The 27,500-nt window shown below is 50.5% G+C and overlaps 6 protein-coding genes across 8 annotated transcripts in view; 4 read left to right on the top strand and 2 right to left on the bottom strand.

Moving 5' to 3' along the window:
* Positions 1-1,553, top strand: part of LOC143010396 (acetyl-coenzyme A synthetase 2-like, mitochondrial) — an 11,974-nt gene extending 10,421 nt beyond the window's left edge. Inside the window, 2 exon segments of the mRNA XM_076162690.1 lie at positions 443-564; positions 929-1,553. Coding sequence (XP_076018805.1) covers positions 443-564; positions 929-1,114 — 308 coding nt within the window. The 3' untranslated portion in view covers positions 1,115-1,553.
* Positions 1,554-1,759: 206 nt separating this feature from the next.
* LOC143010395 (uncharacterized) lies at positions 1,760-4,594 on the top strand. Of its 2 annotated transcripts, none has more exons than XM_076162689.1 (5): positions 1,760-1,963; positions 2,111-2,360; positions 2,486-2,523; positions 2,604-2,664; positions 2,928-4,594. In XM_076162689.1, exons 1-5 carry the CDS (start codon positions 1,847-1,849, stop codon positions 4,514-4,516), a joined length of 2,055 nt encoding a protein of 684 aa, XP_076018804.1. In that variant the 5' UTR covers positions 1,760-1,846; the 3' UTR covers positions 4,517-4,594. The 2 variants fall into 2 exon arrangements, with proteins under 2 accessions (XP_076018804.1, XP_076018803.1); XM_076162688.1 differs by having other exon boundaries at positions 2,111-2,366.
* Positions 4,595-5,508: 914 nt separating this feature from the next.
* apmap (adipocyte plasma membrane associated protein) lies at positions 5,509-10,394 on the top strand. The gene is made up of 9 exons (XM_076162693.1): positions 5,509-5,760; positions 6,154-6,270; positions 6,738-6,853; positions 6,947-7,039; positions 7,828-7,944; positions 8,094-8,268; positions 8,355-8,489; positions 9,161-9,353; positions 9,580-10,394. Exons 1-9 carry the CDS (start codon positions 5,669-5,671, stop codon positions 9,787-9,789), a joined length of 1,248 nt encoding a protein of 415 aa, XP_076018808.1. The 5' UTR covers positions 5,509-5,668; the 3' UTR covers positions 9,790-10,394.
* A 282-nt stretch (positions 10,395-10,676) lies between these two features.
* On the bottom strand, positions 10,677-12,325 carry cst7 (cystatin f). The gene is made up of 4 exons (XM_076162694.1): positions 12,004-12,325; positions 11,513-11,676; positions 10,974-11,093; positions 10,677-10,895 (listed from the first exon to the last, which is right to left on the bottom strand). Exons 1-4 carry the CDS (start codon positions 12,044-12,046, stop codon positions 10,815-10,817), a joined length of 408 nt encoding a protein of 135 aa, XP_076018809.1. The 5' UTR covers positions 12,047-12,325; the 3' UTR covers positions 10,677-10,814.
* Positions 12,326-15,834: 3,509 nt separating this feature from the next.
* Positions 15,835-21,034, bottom strand: syndig1 (synapse differentiation inducing 1). Its single transcript, XM_076162695.1, has 3 exons — positions 20,498-21,034; positions 19,032-19,169; positions 15,835-16,338 (listed from the first exon to the last, which is right to left on the bottom strand). Exons 1-3 carry the CDS (start codon positions 21,032-21,034, stop codon positions 16,180-16,182), a joined length of 834 nt encoding a protein of 277 aa, XP_076018810.1. The 3' UTR covers positions 15,835-16,179.
* A 2,717-nt stretch (positions 21,035-23,751) lies between these two features.
* Positions 23,752-27,500, top strand: part of cul9 (cullin 9) — a 23,709-nt gene continuing 19,960 nt past the window's right edge. For both annotated transcript variants that reach the window (XM_076162698.1, XM_076162697.1), the window contains exons 1-2: positions 23,752-23,927; positions 25,669-26,361. In XM_076162698.1, coding sequence (XP_076018813.1) covers positions 23,798-23,927; positions 25,669-26,361 — 823 coding nt within the window. In that variant the 5' untranslated portion in view covers positions 23,752-23,797. The remainder of the gene's footprint in view (positions 23,928-25,668; positions 26,362-27,500) is intronic.

Genomic DNA, 27,500 nt, shown 5'->3' with positions numbered 1-27,500 from the left:
ATGGACAAATCTGCAAAAATTCGAACTAAACCGGAATTAATTACTAAACCGTAATTTATAAAGCAATAAACAAACAAGTTAATAACACAGAACTTCCTGTGTAAACATCCGTGAGTAGTGCCGTTGATCTGAACGTGTTTATGGCGCTCTGCTGCCCCCATGTGGTCATTATGGGGAACCGCAGCCAGATTTTCCCCTTCAGATCCCGTTGATTGTTGGAGTTATGAGATGTTACGCAACATTCCTATATTTATATATTATTATTGGAATCAAATCTTTTGAAACATCGTCAGTGTTTTTATTTGTTCTGATATTAAACTGAATCCCTGAAGCCCTCACAACCACACACTGAGCTCTGAGGGAATCACTCAGCTGTTGGTCTTATTGTAGCCGTTTTGTCTGTGATGATTGAACTTGGTCGATCTGGTCTCTTTGATCTCAGTGCCGTTCGCCTTCGTGGTGTTGAAGGAGGAGCAGCAGGAGGAGCCAGACGCCATCCTGACAGAGCTAAGGAACCTCGTCTCCACCAAGATCGCCAAGTACGCCGTGCCCCAGCATTTTCTGGTGAGCTCAAGGTTGCCATGGAAACATTCAGGTGCTGAGTGGAGGTTTCTCTGGCGTGTCCGGCCTCAGAGAGCAGGAGTCAGAATCACAGGAGGCATTAGCAACATCTCAAACCATCTAGAACCACTTCCTGTCTTTTTGTATGTTGTGTTATGTGGCGTCTCCACCTGCACGGTAACTTTATTCGTCCCACAGCGGGTAAATTCACATGTTACAGGAGCAAAGTGGAGAGTGCAAAGCAATAAAGGGCATAAAGATAAAATAAGAGCCTAACAAAGTAAAGAGCTTAGCACAACAATACAACTAAGATGTGTGGTGATGGATGTGATTGTTACCACGGTAACAACTGTACACGCTCTGTCAGGTGGTGAAGCGGCTGCCAAAGACTCGTTCAGGGAAGATCATGAGGCGGATCCTGAGGAAGGTCGCCACGGAGATGACCGACGACCTCGGCGACATATCAACTCTGGACGACCCATCTGTCGTCAAGGAGATCGTCCACGCCTACGAGCAGTACAGGAAGCAACCACATCAGAGGAAGGAAGAGTAGAAGAAGAGCAGGTCCTGGATCCTGACATGGACCAGATCTAGGCAGCATGTGGTCCCGATGATGTCATCATGGACCTGCTGGCTTTGAACTGCGACACCGTTGATTTCTGTGCAGGGCTCACTACTTATCAGTCAACCCCTGCACTGTGTATTTGTAGAGAAACACTCAGAAGGTAATCAGATCATTTCAGAGTCACTTAAGGTTAAAGGTCACTTGAAGTAATTACAGATTCAAATCAGAATCTATTCCTCATAATTATTCATTTAAAGTGAAATGATGGCAAATCAATGAAGGGAGGTCAAAGGTCACACATTGACTGAGTTTTAGTTTAGTTTATCAACAGATTGAGTATAGATTCAGATATAAATGTGATGATTGATTATTGGCTCAGATGTTTTAATCACTCAAATGTAAACGTACAGAAATAAACATTTACAAACAGGAAGTCTGGACTCTGATCAAATATCATATTTATACAGTTATACAGAGGCAGGTTAAAATAATGCTCATAGTATTTCTGCTGTCATTTTCTCGCGTCTTATCTTCTAGCGTTCTAATGTACAGGCTGCCCTTTAGCCTCCAGCCAGCAGGGGGCGAGACTGTGCTGTTCCCCTTCCCTCCAGTCGCAAAGACGGAAAACGAGACAAATGTGTCGTAAAACTGCTCACAAGCGACAGCGATGTTGTCGGAATGTAAACACAGCGCTGCTGCCGCTCTGTGAGCCGCTCTGCAATGTTGGCCCTGCAGCAGCTTCTCTCCTCTATCATGATGCAGTTTGAGAGCCGCGCGCTGAAGCGGATCTGCCGCGCGCTCTCTCACACACACACACACACAGACGCCGGCCCCGAGGTGAGCATGACGTCACCGCCCAGATAAACTATCAACACGTTTAAATGTTGTAAACAAACTTTAATGAAGGTTGGACACGAATAAGTTAATGTCACGTGACGCAGGAACAGGACGTGTGTGAGTGTGACCTGAGTGTGTGACGTTCAGGGGCAGCTGGAGGCCGAGCTGAGGAGCCTGTGTGAGGACCTGAAGGAGGAACTGAGCAACCTGCTGGAGAAGCTTCACCTTCATCACCACGAGGAGGGGAGGAGGAAGAGGCCCCAGGAGGAGGAGGAGGAGAAGGAGAAGAAGCCCCAGGAGGAGGAGAGGAAGAGGCCCCAGGAGGAGGAGGAGGAGAAGGAGAAGAAGCCCCAGGAGGAGGAGAGGAAGAGGCCCCAGGAGGAGGAGGAGTGTGAAGGTGAAGGTCAGTGCTTTGTTACTTCAAGGGGGTGAAAATATGACAGTCACAGTTTGAGAACACAGTGTGTGTGTGTGTGTGTGTGTGCGTGCGTGTGTGTGTGTGTGTGTGTGTGTGTCATGTAGATGCAGAGCTGCAGGGGGCAGAGGTCATCAGGGTTCAGGTGAGTGAGTCCTTCACACTCATCAGAGGAAGATGATGATGATGGTGATGATGATGATGTATCTTTGTGTTCCCATGAAGGATGAAGATGTTGGTTGGATTCCTCTCAGTCAGACGCATGAGGACCTGATTGAGGAGCCAGGTTGTGTTTCTGTGCTTCTTCATAAGTAATCAATCAGACTCGTAAACTCCTGGATCAACAGAAGGAAGAAATTAAATTAAAATGAGTCCAAAAACTGAATAAAGTTCATTCAAAGCCTTTAAAAGGAAACAGGAAACAGGAAGCAGTCAGATTCTGAAGTAAAGAGTCTCTAAAGAAAAGAAGAAGAAGTGTTTGATGTATTTTTCTGTTTTCAAGTCTTGAACTTCATCGCTCTTCTTCTTTGTGTTCTGGTCTTCGTGCAGACAGGTCGTGTCAGACTCAGCGAGCTGAGGCTGAACTGCAGCAGGAGGTCAGCGGGTCAGAACAGGCTCCGCCCACTGCCATCCAGAGCAGCCGCAGAGCATCCGGGCCCAGAGGAGCCGAGCGTCTGAGCTGCAGCGTCTGTAGGAGCTTCTTCTCCGGACCCGCCCACCTCGCCGCTCACCTGAGGGTCCACGGCAGGAAGCGGCCCTCCGCCCGGCGCAGCGTCGCCGTGCAGCAGGATCGCCCGGCCCACAGGTGTGGGCGCTGTGGGAGGGCGTTCGGCACCGGCGGGCGCCTGAGGACCCATCGGGCCGCCAGCTGCTGCGCCAGGAAGCACAGACTGAAACGCCAAAGACCCGACAGGAAGTTCCCATGTTCTGAGTGTGGGAAGGAGTTCTCTCAGCGCTGCTCCCTGGTGGCTCACCGCCGCCTCCACACGCCAGAGAAACCCTTCAAATGTCCCACCTGCCACAAAGGCTTCACCGCCCGCCGCAGCGTCTCCGTCCACCAGATGAGCGTCCACAGAGGACTGAAGCCGTTTGCCTGCAGCGTGTGCGGGCGCTCGTTCAGTCAGCAGAGCGGCCTGAGCGCACACCTCCGCACACACAGCGGCGAGAGACCGTACGAGTGCGACCAGTGTGGGAACAGTTTCTCCAGCAGCAGCAGCCTGACGGTCCACCGCCGCGTTCACACCGGCGAGAAAGCCTTCAGCTGCGAGACGTGCGGGAAGAGCTTCAGCGTGTCGGCCAACCTCCGCCGCCACCGCCTGGTCCACTCGGGTCACCGGGCGTTCGGCTGCCACATCTGCGGCAAACGCTTCACCCAGGCCTCGCACCTGAAGGTGCACGCCGCCGCCCACACCGGCGAGTGGGCGTTCATCTGCAAAGCCTGCGGGAAGGGCTTCACCCAGAGGAGCGCCCTGCTGGCACACGAGCGCGGCCACGCCGGCCTCAAGCCGCACCGCTGCTCTGACTGTGACAAGACCTTCTCCTCCCCCTCCTCGCTGAGGCGCCACGTGTCTGCACACGCCGAGCAGAAACCACACACCTGCCACGAGTGTGGGAAGAGCTTCTCCACCGCTCAGACCCTGAAGACACACGTGCAGCTGCACGGGGGCGCCAAACCCTATTCCTGTGATGTGTGTGGGCGGGGCTACAGCACTCTGAACTACCTGAGGACGCACCGGCGCAGCCACTCTGAGGGAACGCCCTTCATCTGCACTCAGTGCCACAAGATGTTCTCCACGCGCTCCAGCCTCAGCCTGCACCAGCGCACACACACCGGGGAGAAGCCCTACGTCTGCGAAGCCTGCGGGAAGAACTTCAGCGTCCAGCAGAACCTGATCCGCCACAAACGGGTCCACACCGGAGAGAAACCTTTTGAGTGCAGCGCCTGCGGGAAAACCTTCAGTCAGGCCAACAACCTGAAGACTCACCAGCAGGTCCACACCGGGCAGAAACCCTTCAGCTGCTCCGCCTGCAGCAGGAGCTTCTCCTCCATGAGGAGCCTCAGGAACCACAAGTGTCCTCCTGCAGAGCAGCACGCACCAGGAGACGCTCTGCCAGAGAAGCACAGGACAAAGCTCTGAGCTCCACATGAAGAAGTGTGTGAAGATTTGAACTTAATCACTGTTTAGGGGAAAAATGTGAGATTAAATGAATCTGAGTTTGAGTTAAGAGCTGCTGCCTCCTGTCAATCAGTTTGTGTGTGTGTGTGTTTCTGTATCTCTGTGTGTGTGCGAGTGTGTGTGTTTTTTTTTAGGTGATATGATTTTGTGTAGACGTCCATAGACAACCACTCAGTAGGGTCTGGATCAGTAGGGTCTGGGTCAGTAGGGTCTGGATCAGTAGGGTCTGGGTCAGTAGGGTCTGGATCAGTAGGGTCTGGATCAGTAGGGTCTGGGTCAGTAGGGTCTGGGTCAGTAGGGTCTGGATCAGTAGGGTCTGGATCAGTAGGGTCTGGGTCAGTAGGGTCTGGGTCAGTAGGGTCTGGGTCAGTAGGGTCTGGGTCAGTAGGGTCTGGATCAGTAGGGTCTGGGTCAGTAGGGTCTGGGTCAGTAGGGTCTGGATCAGTAGGGTCTGGGTCAGTAGGGTCTGGGTCAGTAGGGTCTGGATCAGTAGGGTCTGGGTCAGTAGGGTCTGGGTCAGTAGGGTCTGGATCAGTAGGGTCTGGGTCAGTAGGGTCTGGGTCAGTAGGGTCTGGATCAGTAGGGTCTGGGTCAGTAGGATCAGGATCTGGTGGTCCCTCAGTCCTCTTCAGATAGGAGCTCTGTGTCTCCAGGCAGAGCCGAGTGTCTAGCAGAGCTACAAACATCAACCAGCAGCATCATGGAGCTGAGATGGAGCTGAGTCAGTCTGAATGGATCTGCATCAGAACTGATCACTGGATTGATTATTGATCTATAGTCAGATCTGTTACACTCATACAGAGAGAGATCACTCAGGTTACTATGAAGGGTTAAAGGTCAAAGGATCAGAGGATGAAGGTCAGGTGTAGACAGAGGGTGTGTGTGTGTGTGGACCACATGTGTGAAAAGTGTTTTATTTTGAAGGCTTCCCCGGAAGCTGTGATTGACAACATTACGTGACGTCACTCGGGCCCTTCGCTGTGATGTTCGCCTGGTTTGTCCCACTCTGCTCGCTATACATCCGGGTTAAACGTCCACACAGAGACCCACAGCAGCTCCAGGCCCGCTGATCCGAACCGAGCCGAGCCGAGCCGGGCGGGTTCTTCTGACAGCATGAATGATACGGAGGGGCTCCGGTTCCGGAGGCTGCACAGACCGCAGGTCATCACCGACGAGCTGCCCGAGCGGCGACACAAGGGATCCGGGTAAGAGACGCAGGAAGCCCCGCTGTGTGTGTGTGTGTGTGTGTGTGTGTGTGTGTGTGTGTGTGTGTGTGTGTGTGTGTGTGTGTGTGTGTGTGTGTGTGTGTGTGTGTGTGCGTGCGTGTGCGTGTGCGTGTGTGTGTCTGCGTGTGTGTGTGTGTGTGTGTGTGCGTGTGTGTGCGCGCAGAATGTCCAACACAGGACGCACACACAGTGTGCAGGGTCAAGCACCGCGCGTGTGTTAGTGTTTGTCTGTCTGTCTGTCTGTCTGTCTGTCTGTGTGTGTGTGTGTGTGTGTGTTTGTTTGTGTGTGTCCCCAGTATCTCTTACGTGTCTAACATGTCCCTGTGTCTCTAACATGCCATTAACGTGTCTCTAACGTGTCCCTGTCCTCAGCACCTACAGTGGGAAGGTGTTCCAGGTGACTCTGGTGTCTCTGGGTGGTTTCCTGCTTCTTCCTCTTCTGGTTATCATCTTCATTCTGGAGTCGCCCATCAAGCCCGACGTCTTCATGTGAGTCAAACAGGAAGTCTTCAGCTTTAGAGCTTCAGTCTGTCTGAGAAGCAGAATGAAAACCTGGAATCAACCAAAGAGACACAAACTCACTGCTGCTGTGTGAGAAGACAAGACGGAGACACCATGGACACACTGAGACAGGACAGACTGGGAGAGCTCCTCCCCCTCTGTTGGGTCTTTGTCTCCCCCTGTGTCCCCCATGTCTCCCCCCTGTGTCCCACCCCTGTGTCTCCCCCCTGTGTCTCCCCCTGTGTCTCCATGGTTACATGACATCATCTCTCTCTGCGTGGTCACACTTGATCAGGTCGTTAAAAATGATGAAGAAAAAACAAACAGATAATTAAATGTTCATAAATATAAAATCCTCCGTTCCTCTCAAAGTGCAGATCTGAGACCAGGAGAAGAAGACAGAATAAAGTGAGGATGAGTGTGAAGGTGTTGTTCTTCCTCTTCCTCTTCCTCAGCCTGAAGGAGCCTCCTGTGATGACAGGATGCTGGGAGCCGAACCTGAAGCTCAGAGAAGCAGAGCGGCTTTTTGAAGACCACATGGTGGGACCAGTGTCCATCGTCAACATCGGAGGTCAGTGGCATTTTACTTTGAAAACCAGCTGGCAGGAAGTGGAAGATCACATATCTGTTGTCAGATTAAGTGGTTTGTCTTTTCCGTCCCCAGATGTTTTGTATTCAGGAACAGCTGACGGGAAGATCGTGAAGCTGACGGGTCGGCGAGTCCACGAGCTGACGAGACTCGGAGAACCTCCCTGTGGTGAGAGACCAGCAACCCACCCTGTATCCTAGCAACCACACATGGCAACCATCTCAATCAGCCCATACCTTCTGACCCCTGACCCCCCTCACTGAGCAGCTGAGGGACCCAGGGTCAGGGTTTCTTTCTCCCTGTCTTTTCTGTACGCTGTGTTTGACTCGACCTTTTGACCTCTAGAGTCGCTCACACACGCACACACACAGTGACAGTTAGACAGTTGAGGCAAACAGGAAACAGGAAACTGACTCAATACCTCAGCAAACCTGAAGCCACTCCACAGTCTGATGCTTTAGCTCACTGAGCTGAACTCACACTCTTCATCACTCATCACCATCTTCCTTTAAACACTGAGTTACTGTAAACAAAGACTTTCCTGCTGTTACACATAACTGAGCTCATTTCTATCATGAAGCCAAGAGCTGCCAGCCTCCCTGTCTAGCTACAAACTAGCACTGATGCTACAACCTAGCACTGATGCTACAACCTAGCACTGATGTTACAAACTAGCACTGATGCTACAACCTAGCACTGATGTTACAAACTAGCACTGATGCTACAAACTAGCACTGATGCTACAACCTAGCACTGATGTTACAAACTAGCACTGATGCTACAAACTAGCACTGATGCTACAAACTAGCACTGATGTTACAAACTAGCCCTGATGCTACAAACTAGCACTGATGCTACAAACTAGCACTGATGCTACAAACTAGCCCTGATGCTACAACCTACCGCTGGCCCAGCAGACACACTGAGGCCATGTTCATGAAGCTTCTGTCCTGCAGGTTCCAGAGAGGACGAGTCCACCTGTGGGAGGCCCCTGGGCCTCAGAGTGGGTCCAAACGGGACCCTGTTTGTAGCTGATGCTTACCTGGGTCTGTTTGAGGTCGACCCCACCACAGGTACTCAGCCTCCATGTGTGCTACTGTGTGTGTGTGTGTGTGTGTGTGTGTGTGTGTGTGTGACATTCTGCCTCTGTCCTCTGAATTAGCTCTTCCACCAAGGAGGGGGAGGTCTGAGCTTTTGTACTTCCTGTCTGTATTCTCTGAAGGTGAAGCCACCAAGCTGGTGTCAGGCGGTCAGCTGGTGGCCGGCAGGAAGTTGTCGTTCATCAACGACCTCACGGTGACGCAGGATGGAAAGAAAGTGTACTTCACCGACTCCAGCAGCAGGTGGCAGCGCAGAGACTACCTGCACCTCATTATGGAGGCCACGGCTGACGGGCGGTAGGACTGACCAGCTGGCTGCCTGACTGTCTGACTGACTGACTGACTGTTATGATGCCTAACCTGTGGCCTGGTCTGACCTGCAGGGTGCTGGAGTACGATGTGGACTCCAGGGAGGTGACGGTTCTGATGGAGAACCTCAGATTCCCCAACGGCATCCAGCTGCTCCCTGACGAGGAGTCGGTGCTGGTGGCTGAGACCACCATGGCCCGAATACGAAGGTAGGACTTCGCTCAGCGCCTTCGGTCTTTAAGTCAAATTCACACATTCATCACTCCACACTTGAGTTAGTGTAGGGAGTTCATCGTTTGCATTGCGCCCCCTGCAGGCAGCAGAGTTTACTCATGTCCCTTGTGTGTTTGTAAGCCATGATGTGATTGGTCGGTCTCCCAGCTCGCATGGTTGCAGCTTCAGGCTTCACGACCATGAAACCACAGAAACACCAAACCCAGAGATCAGAAGAATCTGGATCGCTCACTTCTATTTTCTGTTACATTACATTACATTACGATCATCTGGCAGACGCTTTTATCCAAAGCGACTTACATTACATTACCACCCTTCGCAGAGGGGGGAGCAATTGAGGGTGCCTTGCTCAGGGGCACCTCGGCAGGGACTCGAACCGGCAAACCCTCTGGTTTCTAAGCGGAAGCTCTACCCACTCGACTACTGCCTCCCTGTTACCATGGAAACAAAGCTGGCTTGGATTGCCCTTATTTTTGCGTTGCGGTGGTCCCGCGTTAACGGCAGCTCACCACTAGATGGCAACAGAGGCCGAGGACGCTGCAGCGGTTTTATGGTAGACAGATGCAGGCTCTGGTTGTTATGGTGACTGGAGAGAGGCAGTCGGCCTTGGAAGAGGTCTGAGTCCCTGTGGGTCTGTGTCTGTCAGGGTCCATGTTGCCGGCCTGAATAAAGGCGGGATGGACACGTTTGTGGACAACCTGCCCGGCTTCCCTGACAACATCCGGCCCAGCTCCACAGGAGGGTACTGGGTCGCCATGTCAGCTGTGAGGCCCAACCCCGGATTCTCCATGCTGGACTTCCTGTCCCAAAGACCGTGGATCAAAAAGCTCATCTTTAAGGTAGGGACGGCACAGCGCCACCTGCAGGTCAAACAAAAACAGGCAGAGTTTAATGAATTGTAGAGAGAATGTTTAGCACCGGCGCCACCTTCAGGCCAGCAGACGAGCTGCAGGAAGAGCTCCACTGGCTGGTGAACGTGCTGTAAACGTGCTATCATGGGTTTGGTAGCTAACCAAAGCTGTTGTGCTAATCAGCTTGTTGTGGTGTTGTGTTGTCGTCCCTCAGCTCTTCAGTCAGGAGGTGCTGATGAAGGTCGTCCCTCGCTACAGCCTGGTGGCCGAGCTGCACGAGGGCGGCGTCTGCACGCGGAGCTTCCACGACCCGAACGGCTTGGTGGCGGCCTACATCAGCGAGGCCCACGAGCACGACGGGAGTCTGTACCTGGGGTCGTTCCGCTCGCCGTACATCAGCAAGCTCGACCTGCGCAAAGTCTGAGGCTCCGCCCAGACGTGGGGAGGATCGGACGCTCGTTCTTTACTGTGTGATTCGCTACCTGGCACAAATTGTGACTGTTTTATTTTTACCCATTTTACAAGGGTTGATTGATAAGTTCTGAGCTTGACCCATACGAAAATAATTCAAACTTAGAAGCTGCACAGTGCAGCAGATATGGATCAGTGATCAGAGATCAATGATCAGAGATCAATGATCAGAGATCAGAGATCAATGATCAGAGATCAGAGATCAATGATCAGTGATCAGTGACCAGAAAATGATTCGGATGAACGTACGCTTAAAGACTGTGTGCCTGTGAGGAGATCAAATTAAAGATCAATCGCCTCTCTGACTTGCTTGTTGCGTCTGTGGATGAGAAGCAAACAGAGCGAAGCAGCGACTCCTACTGGTCAGTCAGGGAACCTACAGAGGAGCAGGACGGGTTTGAGGGTTTCCACCCCGTCTCTCTGCGCCAGACACCATGTGTGACTGTACAGCAGGCACGCCGTCCGCAGAGACACACACAGACACAGAGACACACACAGAGACACACACAGAGACACAGAGACACACAGAGACACACACATATGTTGGCTTCATGACATGATAGGCTCAGAATTTATCAATCAACCCTCATGAAACCTACTTGCACCACCATCATGAAAAGCAGCTTCAGGAACAAGCGGTGATGTCATGAGGCGTTCAGGCTCTGAGACGTTTCTTTGTTTATTTGCACTGTGAGTTGATTTGCACTAAAAACATAAAAACTCAAGATTTAAAGATTCATCTCTGATTTTTACTGTGTGTGTGTGCGTGTGCGTGTGCGTGTGCGCGTGCTCGTGTGTGTGTGTGGGGATCAAAGTGAAGCGAGTCAAACATCTTGTCAGCATATTTATTTCTCCTGTGGAGCAGCAGATGACTTCCTGTTTGGTTTCTCTGATGCTACGTTCAGGCGTCATGTCAGGATGTAATATTTGCTGTTTGATGTGTCGTCATCTAGAACTGAAGCGTCTGGTTGTAGAGTTTCAGGACCCTGTGCAGTAGAATGACACCTTCTCTTCATGGAGCCACACGATCACCCAGACTCTAGAGCTGCAGAGGAAGGTCTGCACACACACACACACACATGTTCAGAGAGAGTGTGTGTGTGTGTGTGTGTGTGTGTGTGTGTGTGTGTGTGTTACCTGATGCAGAGGCCCCACTGGCTGGAAGTCACATCGGGACAGATCGTTGTTTTTGTCCCGTTTGTGGCAGACGGTTCTGGAAATTTCCAAATCCATCAAGTACAGCATCCCCGCAACGAGCTGACACACACACACACACACACACACACACACACACACACACACACACACACACACACACACAGAACATCCTCAGTCAGATGGTTCAGTCCGTCTTGATTTCTCCAAACATGTATTAGAGTCTAACCTCAGCTCAGATGTGCTTACAGGAAGTTTCCTTTAGGTGTTTAGTGTTTGTGTCCTTGTGACCTTTGACCTTTACTGGGGAGGTTCTGCTGGTTTCTATCAGCCTGGTCCAGAGGAGAGCAGAGCTGCGGCTCTGGTTACTGCTCTGCCTCTCTGTGCAGCTCTATCTGTGGGTGAGAGGAGCCTGATGCTCTGGGTGCTCTACATGCTCCTCCAGCTGCTCTGGGGGTGTTTACTCTGTACTGGCAGTGTCGCTCTCTGTTAGCACGAGCACACAGTCAGAGTTTGCGTACCTGCTTGTTTGCCTTGATGATGGTCGACACTTTGAAGAGGAAGGCGTCGTTGCTTTGATTGTTGAAGGAGTTGGTGAAGGTCAGGGCGGCCTGCAGGAGCCGGGGGTCATGGGTGCTGATGGAGCTTGGAGATCCAATGAGGTGGCGGCTCTCCACCAGCTGACCTGAAGACAAACAGACTCATATTTAGTTGCAGCTTCAGAACCAAATCACCTGAGCAGGTTTGAGTGAGCAAACAGAGTCTCTGCCCTCAGGCCTCCTACTGGATAAACTGGTGTGAGGATGGATCCACCTGGGTTTCTGCTCTCAGGCTCAGGCTCACATGTGTCCGATCATAAAACAAGGAGCTTCTCATAGCTACAAAGTTTGTATTTGTAAGAAACAACTAGAGCTTCCAGATAAACACGGAGGCAAACGTACAGAAAACGACCTGAAACAGGAGCTGAGAGCAGCACTACTGTGCCACTGGAGCACATTTAGGTGTCACTCACCCAGGAAAGGCAGTAGAAAGACGAGCAGCAGTGTCGGCCTCATCGTCTGTCCCCTCTGTGTCCCTGTGTCCCTGCGTCTGAGCGTGTCTCTCTCTCTGAGCGTGTCTCTCTCTCTGAGCGTGTCTCTCTCTCTCTGTGTCTGTGTCAACACCTCCAGCTGGTTTCCTGTGAGGCAGTGACTCAGACCACAGAGCTGCTCTCTCACAGAGCTGAACTCACAGCTTCACTCTGCCTTTCATCTGTTTAAACACTATACATGCTTCCTCCTCTTCCTCCTCTTCCTCCTCTTCCTCTGGGGTTGCTTGTGTGCACTTGTGTGTCCTTTGTCACAGATGTTGGTATGATCCAGAGTTACAGGTCACTTCCTGTCTTGCTGTAGTTCTGGTCCTGAGCAGCAGGGGGCGATGGAGGGTAGGACTTGAGACAAAAGTACAATAGAACATTTAGATTCTAGAACATTTCTAATATTATTGACTAATGCTTGTTGTTGTTGTAGCGCCACCATGAGGTGGATGGATGTCTCATCTCTGTCATCAGCAGAGCGTGCACACCTTTGGTTATTGGTCAGACTAATTCATACAGAAGAATAAGCCACGCCCCCTCACATGTGACAGCCCTTCATATGAAATTGTTTAGGAATATCATGAAACAAAGATCATTCTCTTCTCTGGCTTCATCCAGACAGACTGTTTCAACCTGAAGGTTTGTTATTGGTTATCAATCTAAGACTTAGTCCAAGTGTACGAGGAGCAGCACAGGAACAGAGGAGGGTTCAGGGTTGGAAGGCCTCTGTCCTCTCTCAGACAGCAGCAGCTCACATCAGTCAGTGGATCATCATAAATACAAGAACCACCGCTGTGCATGAGGCTAATTACCCATCAGCCCCCACCAGCTCTCCTCAACAGCTGCTGTTTATCTCAGCGCTGATCATTATCTCCCAGCTCGCTCAGAATAATGCATCAGAGCCCACCGACCCAGATCAACCCCCGGGCTCTTACTCTACGTCCATACAGTGAGTCTCATCTTTAACCTCCTGACACCCAGACATCATACATATACAGTGTATGCATTTATAATTTCATCTTTCTATTAGTGGGACCTAATGAGTATAGAACCAAACTTCCTGTCTGCTTTGTTTTCTAGCGACCCAAAGTGGGTGGGGTGACGAAATGTCCATACTTGAGGACAACAGGTTTAGGTTAAGTGATGCACTGTATTAGGTGGAGGGAAGGAGAAATGTAATGTCCACGTATGAGGACGCACACAATCCAATCCATAGAGACAGAATAGGAATGACAAATAAATCCTTACAGCCTGATGATTCCATCTATCAGAGAGTTTATCATTGGATTATCTCATTGTTATTGTGATGTAAACTCTTTGTGTCTCTGATCCTGAGGATGTTTAGTCTCAGTTGCAGGCGAGCGGTTGTGTCATCTGTCAATAATCTGAAAGGTCATCAGGCGTCCAGCTGATGGAGAGCAGAACATCCTGCCGCTCTGAGGCCGGACCTTTAATTCATGAAGCACTAATGAGGTTCAAACGGAACCTGAACTAAAAACCTCCTGCAATCAAGTCACTGCTGTTAAAGGAACAAAAACATAAGGAGTGAAATACTTCCAACATGTTTTAAAGGTATTTCTTATAAATGAAGCATGAAAGTTGATCATCAAAGATCTTTATTTTCTCAATGTGACACTGAGTCTGTGTCCTGTTTGTTCCATTAGGGGGCGCTCATGAGGCTGCATGGGGGTCCTGCATGGCTTTATTATGTTTATGTCTAAGTGTTTATTTTGATCCTCTGTATGCCTGATACCTGCCCAGAGAGAGTGTGTGTGTGTGTGTGTGTGTGTATGTGTGTATGTGTGTGCGTGTGTGTGCGTGTGTGCGTGTGTGTGTGTGTGTGTGAGTATCCCATAGTGTGACACACTGAACGTGTTTGTATTTTTGAGACGCTGCTTATTTGACGGTGAGCTTGTTGTTTTGTTCTGAGGGTTTAAGTGTTGATTGAGTTTATTCTGAGAAAGGGACGAAGGTTCGGAGGTTCGAATCCCATAAGAGTGTGTGTGTGTGTGTGTCTGTCTGTGTGTGTGTGTGTGTGTGTGTGTGTGTGTGTGTGTGTGTGTGTGTGTGTGTGTGTGTGTGTGTGTGTGTGTGTGTGTGTGTGTGTGTGTGTGTGTGTGTGTGTGTGTGTGTTAAAACACGGACTAGACAGTTAACGGAACCATGACACTTCAGAGACACAAAGATAAAGAAACCACAGGACACGTTGAGTCATAAGAGCCAGCAGGGACTTCCTGTTTGTGTGAAAACTACAGACGACTGAACTAAACAAGCAAAGGTTCATGTTTACCTGCGCCACCAGGAGACGCCACAGCGCTACTGCGTTTATTCCACAGTTGCTATGGTGATTACATACCATCATGGTGACTGTTGTGTTTCTCGCAAAGGGCGAGCGATGGTTGAGCAAAATACTGGACAAACCTCCAACACACAACAACTGAACCACAACTGCTACTGTGATGTACAGCTAGCATAAATAAAGGGGAATAAGCGGACGCTAGCACCAACAGCTCACAACGTCTCTGAAATGTCCCAAGTGCAAGAAGGAGGACGTGAGACGAGGGACGGACACCTTGTGACGGTGTGGGTCTGTGTGTTTGTCACGTGGCTTAATGATGCAGGTGAACATCTTCTCATCTGCTTCAGATCATGACAGAAGAAGAAGCTCCCACATTGTGTGTGGATTAAAGGGCTGTGTGCAGTATAAAGCGTCTGCTGTCCTCCGGCTCGTCTCTCTGGCCTGGAGACGAGGCAGCAGCAGGTGAGGAGGACGAGAAGCTGCCAGGTCTGAGATGTCACAACATATGAAGATTAAACTGAGAATGACGTCTCAACCAGGTGACATTGTTGCTTTGTAAGCCTTGAATGCTACGTTCACGTCTGAATGCTCACATGGAGAACGCAGCGGCTTCCGTGGCAGTACGGCGTTCCCTGCATAGCATAGGCTGCATGATGTGTGTGTGATGTGCACAAGCTGCAACACACACACACACACACATAACACTTCACTTGGTTTGCTTGAGCTTTGTGCTCCCTTCAGCTGCCAGTGATGCAGTTAAGCAGCTAGCAAACAGTTTTCATCTCTAGCCGCTGGTGTGTTTGTTAAGCTAGCACAAGCTAATTGTACGCCTGAGTATTTTGTTCTTTATAACATGTGTGAGATCAACATCGTTGCCTTCACTATTTTAATTTGTGGTCATTCTTGTTAATCTCGTTCCGGTCAATCTGAAATTAAACATCCAGATGTTTACGATGTTTGATGGACGACGGATTTGCGATGATTTTAATAGAAACTAACTGACACAAAGAGGAAGAGAGGAAATCTGCCCAAAGCTCATGAGTGTGAAACAACACAAGAGCCCAAACGTGTGTGTGTGTGCGTGCGTGCGTGCGTGTGTGCGTGCGTGCGTGCGTGTGTGTGTGTGTGTGTGTGCGTGTGCTCATCATCCGTCCTTCTGTCCTGTTGAAGGTGATTCTGTTTCCTGTTCTCCATCTCTGCTGGTTTGTCAGCTGTGATCACACTGACAGATGTGACGAGTTCCTCTGAGCAAAGAAACCAGCAGCAGAAGTGTGAAACCTCCTAGAACATGAGGTGTGACTGAAGGAGCCAAACATCAGACTGGAGCTGCCACTCAGACGGAACAACACAACTTCCTGCTTCATCTGGCAGATGAACGCTTCTTCAGAGTTCATCTGGCAACTTTCTAGTCATGTAGAAGCTTTTAGTTATTTGACTGTATAAGTTCCTCTGTGTTTATAAATCGGGGTGTAAACATGCATGGACGCACTGGGATCCATCTGAAAAGTTCAGATTGACCTTAACCAATCATGGCAGTGGAGCAACATGAGGCCAAAGGTTTATAAACACTGCAAACCAGCCAGCTGCTGCCCTCCATCCCAGAGACGTCCTCACGTTCCTGTGGTTCCTCACAGGGATTGGCTTCTTGTGACAACATCCCTCCATCGTCAGAGTTAATGTTGATGGGTTTGATGATGAAACCTCCTGAACTCCTCCCACCGCCGCTGAAGGCTGGCGTGTCGGGGGAATCAGGCAGGACCTGGACTCAAACACCAGCGTTAGCCAGCAGGCTCCCCGGGGCTGACGGGTGGACTCTACCAGTGGTGGTTCTTGGAGAGGTAAGCGATGAGAGCCACGGCCACGCCCACGTAGATTCCTGTCCCAATGGTTATGGACAGCACAGCCAGGAAGAGAGCCCGTCTGGAGCTGGAGCTGGCCAGGTGGAAGTCTCCTTTAGACACCGCCTTATTGGTCTGAGGAAGAGGAGGAGGAAGCAGGGGAGAGAGAAAGAGAAGAGAAGTTGGTGAAAGAGGGACAGAAGTAAGGAGGAGGAGAAGCAGGAGAGTGAAGAGAGGACAAGGGAGAAGAAACGAAGGAGAAAAAGAGGAGGAAGAGGAGGGAGATGGAAGAAGGGGAGGCCAGGGAGAAGAAACGCTTGAACTATTCTATAGATTTGACTTGTTCCACATTTATTCCTGCAGCTCTCCTCATAAAGAACATGTATTATATGAGATGCTGACAGCCAGAATGCAGATACAGTGACATGATGATTGAAGCAGTAAAGACAGTGACAGTGCTGCTCTGTGCTGCTCTGTGCTGCTCTGTGCTGCTCTGTCTGAGAGCTCACAGGTGTGTTTGGGTCTAATGGAATAATGAACCATGTAAACAGGATTAATGAGCTGGTTGGCAGGAAACAGACTCCTGTAATTACTGCTTCACTTCCAGTCAGCAGATCTAATTACACTGTCTAACCAATCAGAAGCTCTGTTACATCACACAGCTGATATCAGCCAACCAGAGGGGACGCTGTGATGTCAGTTAGCAGGAAGAAGACATGAGGAATGTTTGGATCAGTCTCTCTTTGCTCTGTAGGCTGGAGAGTCTGAAGAAGCCAAACTGACTGAGTACTGAAGGTTTTATCTCTAACTAACAGCATTTATACAAATATGCAGTATTTAATGGTTCAGTCCCTCAGTCAGATGGTTCAGTCCCTCAGATGGTTCAGTCCCTCAGTCAGATGGTTCAGTCCCTCAGTCAGATGGTTCAGTCCCTCAGTCAGATGGTTCAGTCCCTCAGTCAGATGGTTCAGTCCCTCAGTCAGATGGTTCAGTCCCTCAGTCAGATGGTTCAGTCCCTCAGTCAGATGGTTCAGTCCCTCAGTAAGATGGTTCGGTCCCTCAGATGGTTCAGTCCCTCAGTCAGATGGTTCAGTCCCTCAGTCAGATGGTTCAGTCCCTCAGTCAGATGGTTCAGTCCCTCAGTCAGATGGTTCAGTCCCTCAGTCAGATGGTTCAGTCCCTCAGATGGTTCAGTCCCTCAGTCAGATGGTTCAGTCCCTCAGTCAGATGGTTCAGTCCCTCAGTCAGATGGTTCAGTCCCTCAGATGGTTCAGTCCCTCAGTCAGATGGTTCAGTCCCTCAGTCAGATGGTTCAGTCCCTCAGTCAGATGGTTCAGTCCCTCAGTCAGATGGTTCAGTCCCTCAGTCAGATGGTTCAGTCCCTCAGTCAGATGGTTCAGTCCCTCAGATGGTTCAGTCCCTCAGTCAGATGGTTCAGTCCCTCAGTCAGATGGTTCAGTCCCTCAGTCAGATGGTTCAGTCCCTCAGTCAGATGGTTCAGTCCCTCAGATGGTTCAGTCCCTCAGTCAGATGGTTCATTTCCAAACATGTATTAGAGTCTAACTTCAGCTCAGATGTGTTTACAGGAAGTTTCCATTAGGGTTTTAGTGTTTGTGTCCATGTGACCTTTGACCTTTCTGGGGAGGTTCTGCTGGTTTCTATCAGCCTGGTCCAGAGGAGAGCAGAGCTGCAGCTCTGGTTACTGCTCTGCCTCTCTGTGCAGCTCTATCTGTGGGTGAGAGGAGCCTGATGCTCTGGATGCTCCTGCCTGGTCTTTCTCATGGTGTCTGTGACTGTGACCCTCATTCCTTCCTTCCTTCCTTCCTTCCTTCCTTCCCTCTGTCCTTTCTCTCTCTCTCCTGCCTCTCAGGAGCTTTTGCTGTCAGATTCTCATGGACTGATGTGAGCGTGGGAAGCATCGCCGCTGGCAACCGTTCGTGTATTGTTTGGACCGTTAGGTGGGGAGTTGCCATGGAAACACAGCAGCAACCAACCACCTACCATTACACAACAATGGTATCACTCTTTCATACGACCGCAGCTTTACGAGCTGAACCGACTGACTTTGATACGCAGAGGGAAACCTGACAGCTTTACTCCTCAATATCCAGGTTAATGCAACAGACTGAGACAGAGACAGACTGACAGACAGACAGACTGAGAGAGAGACTGACAGACAGACAGACAGACTGAGAGAGAGACAGACAGACAGACAGAGAAACAGGAGGCTGGATGGATGAACACATGGAGAGACAGACACTTCCCAGCGAGTGGAGGCAGCAGTTATATAACCAGTGTGTGTGTGTGTGTGTGTGTGTGTGTGTGTGTGTGTGTGTGTGTGTGTGTGTGTGATCCAGTGCTGTTTCTGCTACCATCAGCGCTGACTTTGAAATGAAGCTACAAGCTACTCATGATTTAAAGTAGCTAAGCTGCAGCCAAGCTACTGTAAATGAAGTCTGGCTACACTGCAAGCTCCTGAGAGAAAGTAGCTAGCTACATTGCAGCTACCTCAAGGTGGAATACTAAAGATTTTGCTGCAAATATGCACAGAAATGTTTCAAACAGCACACAGGGTGAATGTGTAACTGTAGACACACAGACACACACAGACACACACAGACACACTTACTACTGCTGCCACTGCACTCAGAGCTCAATCACATCCACCTCTGACCCCTCTGACCCAATGAGAGGAGAGGAGAACACAAAGAGCCTTTCTACCTGCTAAGGTCCTGCTGCTCGTCACTACACAGCAGAACTCCTTACATCTGATCTGAACCCTGGTTCCTGCCTGTCGGCTCAGGTGTGTTTTGTGGGCGTGTCCTCACCTCATGCGACAGGTAGAAGGCGGCGATGCCGAGCGGCCAGAAGCAGCAGAGCATAGAGAAGACGCTGAGGCCCAGGTGATCTCTGGGAGGCATCAGCAGGAAGGCGTCCTCACTCTCCGACTCACTGGAGTAATCGCTCTGATCACACACACACACACACACACACACACACACACACACAAAGTTCAGAGTTATTGTTGTTACAGATGTGAGTGAACTCGTCCAGACTGAGGGGCTGTGGCTCTGTTTACACTTCACACCTGACTCTAGCCAATCACATGGCGTTTCCAACATGTCAGAGTTGCAGCCCTGGAGACAGAGAAGCGAGCCTCATTAAATACTTGATATTGTAACTTTACACTGGAGTACCAACATGACGAACATGTTTGTGACTCAATGATCAATGTCATCGATTTTGTTGAAAAATTAACTCATTTTACCGTTTAAAGCAAATGGATCATATTTCACCTGAACTGTGATATAAAGTAAAAGGTTAGAGTGAGCGAGGGAGTGAGCGTAGTAGTCGAGCGTAGTAATCTCTCTCTCTCTCTCTCTCTCTCTTTCTCTCTCTCTCTCTCTCTCTCTCTCTCTCTCTCTTTCTCTCTCTCTCTCTCTCTCTCTCTCTCTCTCTCTCTCTCTCTCTCTCTCTCTCTCCCTCTCTGTCTCTCTCTCTGGGATTAGAGCAACATGGTAGATTAAATTGGATTTAATGGACACAAAATTACATCTTTACCTGCAGCCCACCGGCCAATCTTCACCAGAGCGATTGGCTGTTAGACGGCAAATGAGAATGTTGAGAGAGAACGACTCACTAATCTAATTCTGATGGAAAAGTCTGATGGATGGAGGGATGGAAGGATGGAGGGATGATGGAGGGATGATGGATGGAGGGATGGAGAGATGGAGGGAGGGACGGTCACAGGATCACAGATTGTAGCTTTAATATGTGCTGGTTGTGTGATGTGTCTGTGCGGAGGAAACAGTGTGAGGTGGCAGGAAACAGCGTGGGAGCCATCTTGTTGGGCCACAGAATAAGTCCTAATCTGTTTGTGTTACAGTGAAACTGGAATGTGGCGGTTTGTAAATGAATAACATGGATTGTTTATTTGTATGGTTTACACCTACAGCATATGATAGATAGGTGACTCCTCCCACCTGATCCAACTCCTCCCACCTGATCCAACTCCTCCCACCTGAACCAACTCCTCCCACCTGCCCAAACTATATCCTCTATGATTGTTGAGATCCTTTGAGAGATTCTAGGAGTCGTGCAAGATGGTCTGATATGTTGAGGAGGGTCCTGTAGCACATGAAAGAGTTCAGGGGTCACTGTAAAGGATTCCAGGGGGTCTCTCTGTTACTCTCTCTCTCTCTCTCTCTCTCTCTCTCTCTCTCTCTCTCCCTCGCTCTCCCTCGCTCTCTCTCTCAGTCCAAAATAATAAAGTCCCATCTCTTCTCAGCCTTACCTCAAGCTCCTGGAACTCATCGTCATCATCCATATCATATGACAGCGTCTGGATCCTGGCCTCCTCCATTGAAAGGTCCAGATACTTCCCGTCTGCAAACAGCAGCGCCTCTTTGGCTGCGGTGCCGGCTGAGGCTGAAGCGTCGGCGGGGGCGAGGCCCTCGATGAAGGTGGTTTCACAGCAGTCAGTGAGTCCTACCTCGCCCCAGGCCCGCAGGACGTTCTCTGAGCAGAGGATGAAGCTGGGGGAGGCTCTGAGGCGAGGGTCCACCGCTGCCACAGCCTGGCAGGGGAGGAGCGAGCTGGGGTTCAGGAGCTGAGGAGGAGCCCTTCCTCCTCCGCCACAGCTGCTGTGCTCGTGCTGGGCGGGGACGTTCACCACCAAGTGCCCCTGGTACTGTGGAGCGGAGTAGACGCGCTCCTCCCCCAGGCCGCGGGTGTTGATGAGTCTGCAGCTGCTCCCTCCTGGTGACGCTGTCCTGGATGTAGAGGAGGTCTCTGCCTCCTCGCCCCGGCTCTGCTGCACTCCTCCCTCCATCCCTCCTCGGAAAGCTCTGCTGGTATTCAGAGACGTCTCTCAGAGGGGTCAAAGGTCAAGGGTCAGGCATTGTAAGCGGCACTGTCCTGTACAAGAAAAGACAGATCTCCTTTCATAACACTTCACACTGCACTGACATAACAGAGGATCGATGATATGCAAACGCAGGCGAATGCAGCGGTCCGAAGCCACCAGAGGGCAGTACTGATCTCTGGTTTCATCATATGAGCGACATGACAGCGACACGTCACGTGATTGGAAGGAGGAAGCAAAGCAGTCTGCCTGGCTGCAGGCGAGCTAGAGTGCTGCTGGGAGGCCAGAGAGACTTTGTGTGATGATGTAAAACAGCCCCACTACAAGGGAGAATCAAGTCACTCTGTGGATTTGCCCCAAACCCACTTGGAAACACGGGATCAACTGGTTGGTATAATGAATGATACTTTGGACACGTTTGGCACGGTGACTTAAATATGTTACACAACTGTGACAATGAAAGCCTGAAGAAACTAACATTGAGTTTTTAGCTGTGTGATAAAATGAGCTCAGCGTGACAATAATGACAACAACAAGATGAATGAAAGAGGCAGTGTGAGAATAACAACACACACAACACACACAACACACACACAGAGGCAGCACAGCCTGTTTACAAGCAGGAATACATCAACTGACAATCACATCATTTAGGTCTGTCACTCACAGGAAACACACACACACACACACACACACACACACACACACACGATCACAGAAGCAACTGATTGAATCCTTGATGCTGCAGGGGAATCCACTTGTGTGTGCGTGGGTGTGTGTGTCCTGAATATCTCTGAGGACACACACAGTCACACGCACAAGTGCGCTCACAGGTGTGTGTGTCTTTGGGAGTAAATCAATGTTTCCCTCTGTGCTGTGATGAACTGATCTCTCTGTAATATGATAAAGACTCTACAGTTTAAATGTTACTGTAACTTTGAGGTGCATCATGTTATTGTTTCTGTGTTTCAGGATTCCTCTGAGTCTTAGTTTGCAACACGAGACAGATTTGATTCTACTTATGATGTTCTCATTCTAATAATCTCATCTGCATGACATTTCTGACCTTTATGTTTGTATTAAATCTGAAACGACCTACAGCTCAGGTCATATACAGTATGTCCAAATAACATCCTCTATAAAGCCCCCTACACACACACACACACACACACACACACACACAGAATCACAGACTGTGTGAAATCCTATCAGGTTGCTCCTTAACTCCTTATAAACGAGAATAACAGCTGTGACGTCACCTCGGTGATGCTGGACTTGTGTCGCGTGATCACGAGAGAACAACACGCACATGCACACGCGCACACATTCACCTCCCAAGGTGAGACATGAGACCCAGCTTCCGTCCATCCGACCGTCTGCACGCCGACACCAGCCCCCGGTCCTCTAGCCGCCCTCCGTGCGCTCCGAGCCGCCTACAGAGCTGCGAGGGTCCCGATGCAGCTCCGGAGCTCCAGCAAGAGAAGAAGGAGAAGGAGAGGCGGAAGATCAGCACGCAGGTGACCGCCTGTGCGTGAGTCCGTGAGGCTGTCTCTCCAGCAGAGAGGAGATGGAGAAGAAGCGGGAGGAGGAGAGAGGGAGAGGGGGGGCAAGGAGAGAGAGAGAGAGAGAGAGAGAGAGAGAGAGAGAGAGAGAGAGATCTGGTACCAAGTTGACTGTGGGTTTACATGGAGGGGGAGGCATGCGCTGAATACAGAGGAGGTGTGTGTGTGTGTGTGTGTGTGTGCGTGTGTGTGTGTAATAATGATAGAGCTTTGACGCTTATGGTCCTAAAGGACTTCAGAGATTTGTAAACAAACTGTTTGTATTCCAGAAGATGTAACAATGCAGGAAACAAAACCTCAACAATAACAGATTCATTTGTTTGTAAAGTATTAACCCGTTCTGTTCCGTCCCAGCTGCCTCACACTCAGACACGTGAACATGCCAACGCGACTTCGCTAGGTTGCGCTATAGAGACAGGATGTATTTGTTATTAAAACATGAGAGTCAGCCGGTGGAGGTCTGAGGGTTTGTTTGAGTGTTTCTGTGTTCTTCACCTCCTCATCCTCACTCACTCAGGTCGAGTCCGTCCAATTATGCAGTGATGCTCAATGACTCACTGCGCCCCCTGGTGTTCAGTATACGACATGATTAAACAACACGTACACACCCAAATGTTATTGTTTACAATCTGATCTCAAACCTCTGAGCATGAATCCATATGTGTTCATCTGTATGTTTCTGGTCCTCCACACTGAGGTCCTGGTGTTCTCCTGTGGTTGATCCTTACCACCTGATGAGGGCAGTGGAAAGTGTGTGTTGTGTCTGAAGCATTTGTTTCACATAGATGTAAATGTCACATGGATGTAAAATCTCAAGTGATTTCCTCTTAAACAACTCAATCAGACACTTAGATGCGCTGAAACACCTCAATGAATTCCCTCTTATTTTGATTGGTCCTCACCAACATAAGGGCCCGTTTCCCTGACGACGCAGCGCCCTCTACAGCTTCAAACGCGTTGGTGCAGTTTTCATGCTGCTTTTCATGAAAAACAAACTGGAATCGATTTGTAACATTGATGGAATTCCCCTTTAATGGGAAACACGCATCGTCTCAGATTCAACAGCAGGGGGCGGTGCACCGTTCATGTCCAACCGGGCAGTCGGGACGCGAGGAAGCAGAAGAAGAAGTCGCGGCGCGTGTGATGCTGTTCCTGTCACAGTGCGCAAATGCGCAGCCAGCAGCCGCGAGCTCCGGTGGACAGACAGCGGACAGACACGAAGCTGGGAAACGAAGCGCTGCGGCGGAAACGGAAGCTTCAGCGTCCGAGGGCGAAGAGCGAAGCGAAGGGTGAAGCAGGTAAAAAAGAGAAAGAGAAAGTGTGTGTGTGTGTGTGTGTGTGTGTGTGTGTGTGTGTGTGTGTGTGTCTGTTCGTGCGCGCGCCTGTGTGTGTGTGTGTGTGTGTGTGTGTGTGTGTGTGTGTGTGTGTGTGTGTCCGTGTCCGTGTCCGTGTCCGGGCCTCCGCCGCTCTCTCTCTCACACACACACACACACACACAGTTCCGGTCCAGTCCGCTGAAAGTCTCCGTGTCGTCCATGTATCTGCACTCATACCAACATGGGTGTGCTTGGTTGAATCTAAGCACCGCCCGGGCCGGGACCCTAAAGTTCACATGTGGAGTTATGAAAACAACAACAAGGTCAACCAAAGGAAGTTTAGACTGACGGGTACCTTAACCAGACAAGACACCTGTGTTACCATGGCAACGTGTAGATCAATGAGCCCATCACATTAAAACAGGGTCAAGTCAAACAGCTGGAGAAGGACAGACAGAGGGACAGCTGAGTCCAGATGTGAAGGGAGGAACATGAAACTGGGACATGTGGGAACATCTGGACACAGAACTTTACAGATCTCATGTCTGATAAGGCTAATGCAGACCTGACTGAGGCTGACTGAGGCTGGCTGAGGCTAGCTGAGGCTGGCTGAGGCTGGCTGGGCTTGAGTTGTTATAGTACCACCATTCTGCCAGTAAACACCAGCCGGACCCTGATGAAGTCCCGCACTCATCTGAACCAAAGTTCTGTTGGTAGATTGTTTATTTAGCAGAATATTCTGTGACGTCACATTTCTGGTTCCAGTCCCGCTGTCAGACTGGACCGAGCCACCAAACGGAACCTGCAACCTGAAACTGCATCCGTTTGAAGACTCTAGATGAGTAGAATAGTGAAGATTAGACTTTAATAGTAAAGATTGGAGAAGTTGTGAGCTAATTAACCCTTCATCTGCTGCCTGGTAGCGTTTAGCTCCCGGGGTTAGCTTGACACACTGTTGCGTTCATGGTACAAGTACAACGTCAGGACTCAGACTATTTACTGGAACTTGACTAGAAATAACCACGAGTGCCCAACTTAACACTCGTGACACAGTAATGTTAGTCACACCCGAGTCCAATCTAAGAATAGATGGATGTTTGTGTGTGTTTGGGTTGTGTGTGTTAGCTGTGAGTCGGTGCTGTCAGAGCGGATCAGGTGATAGACGGAGCCCGATCAGGCTAACCGAGCGCTAACACGCCCAGCGGCTCAGCGAGACTCAGCAGCTGTGACACAAAGTACAAGTTTGTGTTTTTACACTAAACATTCAAACTTAGACATCAGTCCGAGGGGTTAAATGATAAAGATCAACCGGAATAGTTTCAGGATAAAAGCGTAAATGTATGAATAAGAGAGGAAGAGCTGGAACACTGAGTGTGTTAGAGTTAGGGTTCAGCTTTACAGTCACACTGTCACACAGAGAAGAAGTCAATCATTTAAATATCCGTAGGTAGATCATTGAGAACCTTTAGTGAAAAGTGTGTATCACATGTGTGTGGTTAATATGTGCTGGAGACCTCTCATGTCTACTGTATGACATCATTGTTGTGAGTTAATGACATCACTGTTGTTTATTTAAGCCTCTTTAGAGTCTGACCCTGTTGTGTCCTGGTGTGATGGTGGCCGAGGCTGTGTGACACGCGTGTGCAGCACAGGAGCAACACGTCACACGTCACACAAAGTGCCTCTACCTTTTGCTGATGTAGTTTGTAACGTTTTCCCTCAGCGACCATGGTGGGAGAACGCCGCAATGGGAACCTGCTGGTCCAGCTCGGCCCCAAACTGCAGGCGTACCCTGAGGAGCTGATCCGCCAGCGCCGCACCCACGACGGACAGACGGAGTACCTGATCCGGTGGTCATTGGTCACCATTGACGATGGGACCGGCTCTGGAGGTGGGGTCAGCGAGGTGGGCGGGACCGGCAGCGGCGGCTCAGGGGTCGACGGGTCCGGCAGCTCCACGTCCGGGGAGCCTAAACCGGAGAACATCCTGATGTGGATGTCAACAGAGGACGTATACGCCAACTGCCCCACCCTGCTGGGCAAGAGGAAGACGGAGGCTCAGCGGGCCACGAACGAGGAGGAGCAGGGCGGCAAGGCGGCGGACGGAGGCCAGAGGTGCGTGGGAGACTTCCCCACCGACGTCACCTTTGACGAGGTGGAGCTGTCGGACATGAAGGACGACGTGAAGAACCTGGTACGGCGAGCCCGCAAGCAGATGGCCAAGAAGAGCGACTTCTCCATCAGCATCACACACACCATCCACGTGCTGAGCGCCTACGCCAGCATCGGATCGCTGGTCGGCGTCTTCAAGGAGACGGGCGCCCTCAACCTGCTGATGGAGCTCCTGTGCAACAAGGAGACGCAGACCAGACGCAGTGCGGGCAAGATGCTGCGGGCGCTGGCCTCCCACGACGCAGGTGAGCGGCATGCTGTCTGACAGGAACTGGGGAGGATGAGCTCAGGTTAGAGGTGGAGGAGAGGCAGGGGGAGGCCAAGCACTGGGGGGGGGGGGCTGTCACCATAGTGACGTAGTCACAGGCATTGAAACAAACGTGCATGTGGTTCAGAGAACGTAATGAAGACGAGTGTGTGTGTGTGTGTGTGTGTGTGTGTGTGTGTGTGCCTGTGCCTGTGTGTGTGTGTGTGTGTGCGTCTGTGTGTGTGTGTGTGCGTGTGTGTGTGTGTGTGTGTGTGTGCGTCTGTGTGTGTGTGTGTGCGTGTGTGTGTGTGTGTGCGTCTGTGTGTGTGTGTGTGCGTCTGTGTGTGTGTGTGTGTGTGTGCCTGTGTGTGCCTGTGCGTGCCTGTAACGTCTCCTTGTGCTGGTTTCCTTCTTCCTGGTCTGCAGCCTCTCTCAGACCTTCTCTGTCTGGCTCATATGAGTTTTTGTCCCATGAGTCATCTGAGCCTCAGGGCAGAAACCAACAAAACCAGCTTCTTTACAACTCCAGAGAGCCGGATCAAACAATGCAGTGTGTGATTGGAGAGGAGTGAGACAGCAGGAGCACAGAGGCCCAGTCTGAGCCCACTGGAGCCCCTACACACCCACACTGGACCGGACCGGACCGGACCGGAGCCCTCATCATTCCTCTCTGCGCTCACACTGGATCATTGTTGGGCTTTAGCCTCGGCCATTAGCAGCATGAACACACTCACACACACTCATCTGCTCAGAATGTAGTGAAATACTGTGTGTACTGTGTGTGTGTGTGTGTGGGTGTGGTCATGCTTCTTATCAGTTGTGTAAACTAACCAACCAGGAAGCACCCGTCCTTCTCACAAGGAGGCTGTTACTCATCTCCTCTTACCAGGAAATGACGTCATCCTCTCTGGCAGTGACAATGTGTTTCCCCTTTGGGTTTCCTAGCAACAGTGAAAGGAGGCAGCTGAGCTGGTGTGTAAACATGTTGGCTTGAATCAAACAGCTGGAAATGAACCCAAACACTGTGATGAAGATGTGCTGAGAGGAGAAGAGTCCAATCAGCCTCACAAGCTCTACTCAGCTCACTGAGGGGAAACACAAACTCTGAGGCTGAAATGTGTTTAAAGTGAAATGAAA

This window comes from Genypterus blacodes, unplaced genomic scaffold (genome assembly GCF_046128005.1).
Source record: "Genypterus blacodes isolate CSIRO-AG114 ecotype Tasmania unplaced genomic scaffold, CSIRO-AGI_Gbla_v1 ptg000127l_1, whole genome shotgun sequence".
Lineage (NCBI taxonomy): Eukaryota > Metazoa > Chordata > Actinopteri > Ophidiiformes > Ophidiidae > Genypterus > Genypterus blacodes.
This window is presented reverse-complemented; position numbering and strand designations above follow the sequence as displayed.

Coding starts and splice junctions, on each gene's coding strand:
- apmap (XM_076162693.1), top strand. CDS start 5,669: ATGAATGATACGGAGGGGCTCCGGTTCCGGAGGCTGCACAGACCGCAG. Junction 6,271..6,737: donor ATCAAGCCCGACGTCTTCAT/GTGAGTCAAACA, acceptor CCTCTTCCTCAG/CCTGAAGGAGCCTCCTGTGA. Junction 6,854..6,946: donor GTCCATCGTCAACATCGGAG/GTCAGTGGCATT, acceptor TTCCGTCCCCAG/ATGTTTTGTATTCAGGAACA.
- LOC143010395 (XM_076162688.1), top strand. CDS start 1,847: ATGTTGGCCCTGCAGCAGCTTCTCTCCTCTATCATGATGCAGTTTGAG. Junction 2,367..2,485: donor GGAGGAGTGTGAAGGTGAAG/GTCAGTGCTTTG, acceptor TGTGTCATGTAG/ATGCAGAGCTGCAGGGGGCA. Junction 2,665..2,927: donor GGACCTGATTGAGGAGCCAG/GTTGTGTTTCTG, acceptor GTCTTCGTGCAG/ACAGGTCGTGTCAGACTCAG.
- syndig1 (XM_076162695.1), bottom strand. CDS start 21,034: ATGGAGGGAGGAGTGCAGCAGAGCCGGGGCGAGGAGGCAGAGACCTCC. Junction 19,170..20,497: donor ATGAGTTCCAGGAGCTTGAG/GTAAGGCTGAGA, acceptor GTGTGTGATCAG/AGCGATTACTCCAGTGAGTC. Junction 16,339..19,031: donor CCTTCTACCTGTCGCATGAG/GTGAGGACACGC, acceptor CCTCTTCCTCAG/ACCAATAAGGCGGTGTCTAA.
- cst7 (XM_076162694.1), bottom strand. CDS start 12,046: ATGAGGCCGACACTGCTGCTCGTCTTTCTACTGCCTTTCCTGG. Junction 11,677..12,003: donor CTTTCTACTGCCTTTCCTGG/GTGAGTGACACC, acceptor GTTTGTCTTCAG/GTCAGCTGGTGGAGAGCCGC. Junction 11,094..11,512: donor TCATCAAGGCAAACAAGCAG/GTACGCAAACTC, acceptor TGTGTGTGTCAG/CTCGTTGCGGGGATGCTGTA.